At 40.2% G+C, this 10855-nt stretch overlaps 2 protein-coding genes across 3 annotated transcripts in view; both read left to right on the forward strand.

The window, feature by feature from the left end:
• LOC141757448 (leukemia inhibitory factor receptor-like) overlaps positions 1-337 on the forward strand; it is a 33016-nt gene extending 32679 nt beyond the window's left edge. For both annotated transcript variants that reach the window (XM_074617942.1, XM_074617943.1), the window contains exon 18: positions 28-337. The gene's annotated coding sequence lies outside the window, so the exon portion shown is untranslated. The remainder of the gene's footprint in view (positions 1-27) is intronic.
• Positions 338-3869: 3532 nt separating this feature from the next.
• june (JunE proto-oncogene, AP-1 transcription factor subunit) lies at positions 3870-10308 on the forward strand. The gene is made up of 2 exons (XM_074617955.1): positions 3870-4000; positions 6647-10308. Exon 2 carries the CDS (start codon positions 6782-6784, stop codon positions 7820-7822), a length of 1041 nt encoding a protein of 346 aa, XP_074474056.1. The 5' UTR covers positions 3870-4000; positions 6647-6781; the 3' UTR covers positions 7823-10308.
• The last annotated feature ends 547 nt before the right edge of the window (positions 10309-10855 follow it).

Raw genomic sequence — 10855 nt, forward strand, 5'->3', positions numbered from 1 at the left:
CCGGTTTGGTCTTGAGAAAATAGCAAGAGTACACTAGATTTTTAAAAATGCTCCAGAATAAAAACCATGTATATATACAGTATATACTGTATATATGATATATATATGAATTTGTGAATTCAGATATCTCGACAACTGGAAGCAGATTTGAACCAGAGTGCATTTCATCGGTGTGACCATGAGTTAACCGCGACTTGTGTGTGTTTTTCCCCCGTGAGTAAAACGGTATTTCCTCTGTGTAAAACTTGATACGAACCTATAAAACTAATAACGTTATACATTTAACATGTGAACTACTGTATATACCTCAAAATAAAATGGGAAAACTCTACTGTCATTTGTGGTATTGATCTCTCTCCTAAATACAATACAGTACATCCTTCTATAAAACTAAATCATATATCCATCTGGAGTTACAGTATACATGCTGGAAATGCATTCTGATTTGCATTTCTGTTTGTCTGCTTGTGTGTGCGTGTGTCTGGCAATGCTTCGGGACACTTTGCGGCTTGGTTCCCTTTGTTCGTACCAACGAGTCGTTCAAAAGACTTCTAGAATGTCACGATCACTAGTAGTTACTCAGGCCCTGTTCAGACCTGGTATTAACATGCGTCACATATCCCAGCGGGACGTCAGTTGAGTAGGCGGTCCTTGATGTGGCCCAGGACACATTCGGGTACATACTACTAAAAAAAAAGTGATAGTATAGTATGTCGAAAATGTTCATGGAAAAAAGTCATAGTATAGCATGTTGAAAAATTGTATATAAAAAAAGTGATAGTATAGTATGTCAAAAAATGTCATGAAAAAAGGTCATAGCATGTCGAAAAATTGTTTTTTGCTTCTTCAATAAGTATCTGTTCATTGTTACGAAACCATTTTCCCTTTAGCCTGAGAGAAAAAGAGAAAAGGGTACATTTTAACTGATATTTGATTAAAAATCATGACGAATATGAGACAAATGCATTGTTAACAATTTTGTTAGTGAGCACTAGAGGGAGTTAGCACTACATTACTGATGAGAGGATTCTGTGGACTGAACTGTTACACAGTATAGTATATTATATTAAACCTGTGGTTCCCAATCAGATGGTTTCATTTAAACCAGCTGAGATTCCTTTAAACCTTCAGATTCATCTGGTGACCCTTTGGAGGGGGATCAGAACCACTAAACTATACCCAAGTGCATAATATACATTAGTTAAAACTTGCTCCACCTCAAGCTACTAAAACAGTCAAACGCTGCTTAGATATTGATGCATCAGTATTAACAATCTAATAATGCAATATACAATAATATATCAGTTCACAGAGGCCAATTTTCTTCAGGACGAGGACTTTTACTTTTGATACTTTAAGTACATTATACTACAAATCTTTAGTACTTTTATTTTGGATGCAGGACTTGTAGTGTCTCCGGGTTCTACGGCTTCATCCCAGAGTCCAGAGACATGCAGGTAAGGTTAATTGTAGGGCTGTCAATCGATTCAAATATTTAATCGTGATTAAATGCATGATTGTCCATAGTTATTCTCGATTAATCGCAAATTATGCATTTTTTATCCGTTCAAAATGTACCTTAAAGGGAGATTTGTCACGTATTTAATACTCTTATGAACATGAGAGTGGGCAAATATGCTTGCTCTATACAAAATATATGTATATATTTATTACTAGAAATCAATTGACAACACAGAACAATGACAAATATTGTCCAGAAACCCTCACAGGTACTGCAATTAGCATAAAAAATATATGCTCAAATCATAACATGGCAAACTTACTCCTGTCTCTGAGTCGTGCGTTTGAGTTCTGTTCCTTGTAGTTTCACCTGATATCACACTCTTTCACTCTCCTCTTTTTCTCTCTTTCCGTGTCTCTCTGTCTCTTGCACATGATGTCATCACGCCTGTTTGTTCAGATGATGTCATGGCAGCTGATAACTTTCAGATGTGTGAGAGAGATTTTTTTCCATTACATTCAGTGGACTCTCGCCCCCGAACAGCCAAATAACCTCAGAGTGAAGTCAGTTTCTGGTAACAGTATCTGCTGTGTGAGACGGGCCAACTTCATGTACTCTACTGTGTTTTTGATTCAAATAGAAGTCAGTTATAGTCACACTCTGATACTGCACTGGTCAGATTACTTTCACTCTCCGTGTCACACTCTACTTCTTGTCACCATAGATATAAAACAGTAGATGTGACCGGGATGGAACCATATGGTTTCCATCTTACCTGGGTCCAGTTTTAAACATGTTGTAATTGGAACCTATGGTGAAAAAGCCTCATGTTGTCATTTATAATCCTTAACCCATACTGATTTTTATTCAAAGTAATGAGTGTAAAACGGCTTAGATTGCAGACAATGATTTTTTTTTCTTCAATATTGCCTGAACTTAATATGTAAGAAGTGTCTTCGGTATTCTGAATGGATCATATACTACATTAAGCAATAACTTTTATGTAGAAATCCTAAATAGATTCAGCATTTAGGCCTAGAGAGGCAGGCAATTACTATTAGTCACTTCCTGTTTTGCCATTTTTTTCCAGTCAACCGGCATGGGGGTTTGTTTTGATGATGGAGAGCCTTGCTAACTGTAAATGAGAAATTGGTTTTGTTGATAAAGTAAGTTTTGTTTGGAAAGGCTAATGATTGACTCATCGCATTCTCATCCCAAAGTAACGTTATGGACATTAACTTTACAGGGAAATCGCAGGACTTTTGCAAAATTGCAAGCTTGACCTGAACGGCTGAAGTATAAATTTCCTTTCTGCGACTGAATTACTTTAAACATGGGCTATTTTTATTTGCTTTACTGAAATGAAAATCGTGTAAAGGGATGATGAAAGCTGACAACAAGTGGTGTTATTATAAGATGACAGATTGCAGGATTCAAGGTAGCTATATATTGGGTTAGATGTGGTGAAACAATGTTAAGTACGACCCCTCGGTCTCGATTATATTGGTCGATTGCATAGTTGGTTCTAACTCACACAGGCTCCGCCCTCTACTGGACTCCATGGGTACCACTCTCCTCCAATCCGACTCACGCGTTTGTTCACTGAGATTTGCATAAACGTAGCCGGTCAATCGGCACTAGGTGCATTATCACAGTGCGTAAGGCGGCGCTGGCCTTGTATATCTCCACGGATGGAGTCGCCGTCACAAGAACCTCGATAGTGCCCGTCGTGCCCCCGGCCTCATCACTGGGATGGACCTTTACGACGCCTGTCGTTTCCTGTGCTTCGGAGTGGGACCACGCAGAGGAGGGCGTTCAGCAACCTCCAGACTGCCTAGCCTATACTGGTCGATTCCCAAGATTCAACACCAGCAGAGATGAGATCATTTTCGTTTGCTGCGACACATGAGACTCCGCTGTGATGACAATGACCCAGAGTCTGAGTTTGACGCCGCTGAGATCCCCGCTCCGGCCCCAGACGTTCCGCCGTTGCCTTCAGCCATTTCTGCTGAGACACCGGCTTCGTCTGCTGATGAAGACGATGATGTTGATGCAGTTGATTGATGCGGTTCCACGGTTCGCCGTGGACTTTGATTTGCCGGGACTTCCCAAACCTGTGAGCCGTCTTCGCCGCGACTTTTACAACCCAGCTCGTCCAGCTCAGGCGGCCGCTTCCGGTTTGCCTTCACTTCCGGATATCTGGCAATATGTCGAGGTGTCCTGGCCCCATCCGTTGATGGCGACGGCCAAAATGTCGAACTCGAGGCTTCAGTACGGCAGTACGTACACAAACCCAATGGGTGACGTCACGGTGACTACGTCCACTTCTTATATACAGTCTATGGTTTTCCTTTTTGCTGTTTAGTTTTGTGAAATGTTGGCTATGAGAGAGAGAGAGCGAGAGAGAGGGAGGGAGGGAGGGAGAAAGAGAGAGAGAGAGGGGGAGAGAGAGAGAGAGAGAGAGAGAGAGAGAGAGAGGAGTGTCTCTGACTCACTCTGTCTGTTCTCGGATCGTTCAGCAGCTCTCTGCTTCTCTCTGTGAGTATTAACCTTCTTCTTAACATTATTATTGTTCCTACTGACACCCGGCCGCTGTCTTATATCTTAATCACGGTTCGTTAGATGATTGTGTTAATTCATCAGATTCCAGCAGCTCTGAAGTTAACGGCTGGACTGGGAACTTTAACATGTTTTTGAGCGCGTCCTGACAGATCAGAGGAGTAGAGAGATCAAACTACTGACAGGTTATTATCACAGTGAATGTTTCCACCGTCTGACTCTTCATTTATCCTCTGCAGGGAAGCTCTCACTAATTATTGATTATTATCATCATCATTGGATAAACATGTACAGTAGCTAAGCAGTGTTTTAATGTTGTAAAGCTGGTGGAGATGGAGCTGATTTAAACTACATTGTTGGGTTGTTCAATTCATAACAATTCATCATATTTTCTTAATTATTTTGTGAGCTATTGTAAAATCTTCATTTGCAAACTAACTCCAGCTGTGAAATATTGATTGTATTGGAGTAAAAAAAGTACATTTCCCTCCTAAGTTTAGTGAACAGTAGAAAATGGAAATACTCTCAGAATTAAACAGATAAAGTGGTCATATATTGGCTGATATTTGCTTATTGCACATATACTGTGTGGTGTTGGGTGATAAGTAAGACATGCTTTTTACGTTGGAGGTTAATTTAGAAACAGTGTTGCCATTACATAGTTTGTCCACCAGAGAGTGCTGACTGTGGTGAGTGATAACAATATCCTGATATTACAAGCCATTTTTATAATAAGAATATTTATGACAAAATGAAAAAAAGTTGTTTTTCAGCTGGTGTGTTCAGATGTATACAGCCAGCTCCTGTATGGTGTCTGGTGGACTCACAGGAGGAGCAGAGAGTGTCAGAGTATAGCGGCTCTTCTTTCAAATAACTCGCTCGCTGATCATCGGACCAGCTGAAGGGATGTTAGTCAGTTAGTTCAGCTGGTGATTATCAGACTTACTTCAACCTGGTGTTTGACTGTGTGGTAAAATACCCCTCATACATTCCCTCCTAAATATGAGAGATTTGTCTCTACTTTTCCATCAAAAATTCAGAGGAGTTTCCCTTTCTCATCAGGAAGCGAATGTCCCGGGTGAATCATATCCTTTACTAGATGCCGGAGTATGTGGCCTTTGTTGTGTGATGTAGTCTCTGCTCTTTTAACTCTCAGGTTAAATGTTAGACTTGAAAAAAAATGTGAACCTGTCTTAAAACAATACTGACAATGCCCATATGTACACTGAAACAGTTTTTGGTCCCTGTTATTGTTTCTCCCGTTCATATTGGCCCACAAAGAGAAATTTCAGCAGAAGTGATGGGAGACAAAATCCACAGTCCTTGTTCTGTGTGAAAATGCCACGAGTTAGACAGATCAACTGGATACCTTCCAAAGTTACTTTCTTATTGAGTACAAAATTCCCTCTTTATGCGCACACGATTTGACCGTTATCAAGCCATTAAAGAGGCGTTATCAGTCGCTATAAGCATCATAGATGTGGGTCATTAGGGGGCCTACTACGCCTACTACGTTGTAAAAGTGAAAGTGAAACTTAAAAGCAACACGTTCTAACATGTAAAACTGATGAAACGTCACGTTTTGAACATAAACAAAAAGGCTTCTTTAGGTTTAGACAACAAAACTACAACTTCTTTAGGTTTAGGTAACAAAACTACAACTTCTTTAGGTTTAGACAACAAAACTACGACTTCTTTAGGTTTAGGCGATAAAACTACAACTTCTTTAAGTTTAGGCAATAAAACTACAACTTCTTTAGGTTTAGGCAATAAAACTATTCATCGTCCCCAACCTCCAGTTTCATACTGTACTGTCTATACTACAGCGCCTGACTTGCCCTTTTGCTCCTGTCATAATTACTGCGGTCTCCAGAGGTCGCTGTCGTCTTCTTTTATACCTTCTTTCAGTGACCTACCATGTGAATAGATGATAAAACCTGCTAGTGGGTGTAGTAGGCCCCTATTGACCCACATCTATGGGGCTTATAGCGACTGATAACGGCTATTTAATGGCCTGACAACAGTCTAATCGGCTGAAATGAGTCTGTTCTTTGTTGTTTCAGATCATTTGAGTGTGTGTTCCTGCTCGAAACTCTCAGTCACATCTTCCAATCAGAAAACGTAGAAAAAAAAACTGTGAGAGAGAGTCAGATTCTCACTTTACTGATATTTAAATCAGGTTCATCACACACACACTCACACACATAGGGAGTACTTGGCGGTTCACTTAATAGCCTGACAACAGTCTAATTGGCTGTTCGGCCTAACCATATAATGGTCAAGTTGGAATATTATTGGTATATTATAGGCCAACTATAGAAGATGCATAGCCCAAGTATAATGATAATAAATAAATAAATAAATAAATAAATAAATAAATAAATAAATAAATAAATAAATAAATAAATAAATAAATAAATAAATAGGCTGGTACACACGCCAACATGTGAATAAGGGGAGTACCGGCACTTATTTGTTTCCACTTCAAGCACTGTGCATAAAGTTCGTTGGGCGTGAAAGTTCATTCCTTGTGAACATTTGTCTTCAGTCAGCACCACCTTCCAGTTTATACCTCAGTAATCTTCCTCCTCTTCCTCTCACAGACGTGTTTGGTTTTTCCTACAGGCACTCTTCTTCTCTTCTTTCTCTCTTCTTCCTGCCTTCATCCTCCGGCTGCCGACGTCAGTGGAACGTTTCAATCCCCTCTGATATTCAGGTTAATCTGATTATGAATATTTCCTCTGAGACGCCTCTTTGTCAATGACAGCCAAGATGGAGACTCCTTTTTACCACGACGACTCCCACGCCGTCCCCGGCTTCAGCCAGATCGCAGAATACGAGCGTTACTCAGGAAACAAGATGCTGATGAGCAAGAAGGCCATGTCAATGATGGGCAGTCATCACTTCCCTGGTGGTGGTGGTGCAGCAGGAGGGAGGAACCATCACCACCTGGGGCTCGCCGGCAACAGCTCCTTGATGGCATCAGCGGCACCCTCAACGGACATGAACCTGCTGAAGCTGGCGTCCCCTGACCTGGAGCATCTGATCATCCAGTCCAACCAGGGACTGGTCACCACCAGCCCCGTGCCGAACGCCTCCAATCCCTTCATGTACCGCAACCAGGCCACCAATGAGCAAGAAGGTTTTGCCGATGGCTTTGTCAAAGCGCTCGCCGACCTTCACAAGCAGAACCAGCTGGTGGGAGGCGGCCCCATGTCGCCGTCCTCGTCCTCCAACGCCTCCCTACAGGCATCCTACCAGAGGAGCTTAATGTCCGGCGGAGACATGCCCGTCTACACCAACCTCAGCAGCTACAACCCGGGCCAGATGACGTACCCCGGGGGTCAGATGGTGTACGGTAGCGGCTCAGGCCACGGCCACGGCCACGGCGGAGCACCTCATCCCCATGCCCGAGGAGTGGATGCCCCTCAGACTGTCCCCGAGGTGCCTCACCCAGCAGGCGACCCCATGTCCCCACCCTCCCTCTCCCCAATAGACATGGAGACGCAGGAGCGAATCAAAGTAGAGCGCAAGAAGCTCCGCAACCGCGTCGCCGCGTCCAAGTGCCGCAAGCGGAAGCTGGAGCGGATCTCGAGGCTGGAGGAGAAGGTGAAAGTTCTGAAGAACCAGAACTCGGACTTGGCCTCCACCGCCGCCATGCTGCGGGAGCAGGTCACGCAGCTCAAACAGAAGGTCATGAGTCACGTCACCAGCGGCTGCCACATTGCCGTCGGCTCGGCCCCGGCCAAGTCCGGAGGAGGAGGCATGGGAGGCGCCGGCAGCGAGGACTCCAGCTCCTGAGGAGGCGGGACACCAGGAGAATGAGCGTGCAGAAAAAATAAGCCGAGAGGTTTACTTTGACCATTTTTGCTATTTTGCTCGCATTCTCGGTGAGAGCGAGCAGAGAGCGAGGTGTCAGGACAGATGGATGTTTAACGGGATTTCTGTAGCCCCGTAAACCCCTGTCAATCATCCAGCCAGAGGGGGCGGGGCTTAGAGGAGAGAGGGGAGACTGAAAGAGGGATAAATCCCTGACATGAGCAAAGTTCAAATTTAAATTTTTTTAAGAGGAGATGGCGGCAAATTTGAAGAGACTGTGCGCGTGTGAACAGATACAACGCATTTTTTTCGACAGGTGAATTATGACATATTTCAGAGTTTTCAAGCACAAAAACGGAAACAGTGGAAAAGATTTTCCACCACTGATTCTATTTTCATTTTATAGTAAAAACTGAATAAATGACATGTTTAAATGATTTTTTTTTTTTTACAGTGTGAAGTTTATTTTTTGAAACAGAGTTGAGAAGATTGCTTATAAAAGGTAATGCTCAAATCAAAATTACTGATGTAATTCATGTGGAAAACAGTAATCAGATTACTTTTAGTTACAGAGTGAGGACTGGCTTTTTAATTCTATTGTCATAATTTACAAGAAGAAGAAGTTAGAGTGTCAAAGAGACAGTTTCATCCAGTGAACGCCTCGCCTCTGTTTTTACAATCACCCTTAATGGTTTCTGTGGTGGAGTTATGTAATCTGATTACTGCCAGTGACTGTTTACATTTTTTTTTAATTGTGTTTCTGTGTTTTCTTTGTCTGGAAGTTAAAAACCTTTATAGCTTTATTTTGATGAGTTTAAAGTTCCATCGTTGTTTTTCCAGCTGACAGGCAGTGTGATTTTCTTTTTTTATTGTTGGCTGTTGGAAACTTTTCTCATTTATTTTCTGGATATTTCAGGAATCAGGACTGAAGGAAATGTTCAATTTAAGATCTGCCAGCAAAGACGTCTGTATGTGGTTTTAATCTCTAAATTTAAAACTCAGATTATTTTTACTTTTCAACTAGTGGAATAAAATCCAGATGTGGGGAGTAAACCTGTACGTTGACATAAATATTTTCTACAACAGAAATATTACTGAAGATGAAACATTTCATTTCATAACAGCATTGTGCATATAAGATATGACAATTTAATAATGTTTCTCATTTTGATAATTAGTTTGCAGCTTTGTCTGCTTTGCTGTTTGAACTGTGTAATGAAAACACTCCACACTGTGTGCTACTTTTGAAGATTTTCTTACTTAAAACTCAAACTATATATGTGAATATACCTTACATGGTGAAAAAAATACAGATTTGGCCTTTAATATCTTAAAGTGCAAACCCACAAAAGAAACTATAGAAGGTAAAAGTGTTGTTGTTTATGAAGTGTGTCGATTGATATTTTCAACACATTTTCAAATGATCCCTTTCTATTTTTGGACTCTGTTTTGTCCTGACAATCAGCAGGTCTGTATCATGTTACAGTTTGTAAATTGCAGCTGTCGGATAGAAAAGCATATAACTGCAAAGAAAGAAAATAAATCAGATTTTTATGCGAGCGAAAAACCAAATACAAAGCTCCGCTACTTTAAAAAAAAAGAATCAGTTGCAGTTACATGTTTTCTGTTGGCGAGCGTCGAACAAATATTTATTTTTCTTTAACTTGAACGAGGCTTTTGACGTCTATAATGATTCTATTTTTGTACAAATGTAAAAAAAAAAAAAAAAATGTTATTAATATTCTGAAATGATGTGTGTGTACGAGCTTGTTTGTTTGATTTGATCAAACACTTTATGTCTCTATTTATTATGAATATCTTTTGTTATACAGATGTATGTTTATGTTCTGCTGCGTTGAGGTGTTTGTGTCAATATATCTGAATATGAAATATTCACCTGCTGCTAGTTTTGCCGTTTGTAAATTCAGAAATGGAGTGACATTCCACGTGACAATGGCCACATGTTGTAGTAAGTGCACTTTCCTAAACTCATTTTAGCTGTGTTCAACATCTCACATAAAGGATTAAAAATTCAACAATCAAAAAATGTAAATTCGGTGTTGAAACTGATGTGATTTCAGATGTTTACAGTTGTTTACTGTAAAATGAGACAGAGACTGCAGATCTCCATCTGGGTTTATGGTAACACTTCATTTTACAGGTTCGCAAATTTCATGGTAATTAGTTGCTAATTAGCAAGGAACCTATTTTAAATTTCTTTGGAGCCAAATTACCCCAATATTTTTTATCGAAAAATTACATTATTATAAACATTATTTAATAATTATATGCTGAAATAGCATATAATGGTTAAAATAGGGCCCTTAGGCTTGAGAAGCGGCTGCTCTTCATCGGAGATGGAAAACTAATAGAAGACACTTCTGATCAGGCACAAATCTCACCATTGTGTGACTTATTGTCTACACAAATGTAACCTGGTAGCTGATGTAATGATTCAGGGACTTTTTCTTTTTAAAGAAAATTCAAACAAGTTATTTGCTAATAAATTAAATGTATTATTATATTATTAAATATATTATCAGCTATTGGGGAAATAGCGGAATATAATTATTAAATAATGTTTATAATTAAGTAATTTTCGATAAATCTTGAGGTAAATATTGGGGTAATTTGGCAGTAATTCCAAAGAAATTTCAAATAGTTTACTTGCTAATTATCACCTAATTACCATGACATTTGTGGATCTGTAAAATGAAGTGTTAGCAGGTTTTTATATTTTCATATAAAGCTATGTAGGTATTATGCTACAGTAAAAATACCTCTATATTAGGAAGCCAAGAGCCAAAATGTATGTGGAGAGCTGAACACTGCAGCCATATGTCATGCAAAGAGCAATGAGAACCAATGTGCAGGTGTAACACCCTGAAAAGGGAGAAGATCAATCGACATTTCTGTACATAATTGTCGAGAATGTATTGCCGAACAGAAAAACATATTAACAAAATAAGTGTGTTTTCACTGTCACTATCTAATGTCCATTTAGCTTCTGTTGCA

This window comes from Sebastes fasciatus, chromosome 19 (assembly GCF_043250625.1).
Source record: "Sebastes fasciatus isolate fSebFas1 chromosome 19, fSebFas1.pri, whole genome shotgun sequence".
Classification (NCBI taxonomy): Eukaryota; Metazoa; Chordata; class Actinopteri; order Perciformes; family Sebastidae; genus Sebastes; species Sebastes fasciatus.

Coding starts and splice junctions, on each gene's coding strand:
- june (XM_074617955.1), top strand. CDS start 6,782: ATGACAGCCAAGATGGAGACTCCTTTTTACCACGACGACTCCCACGCC.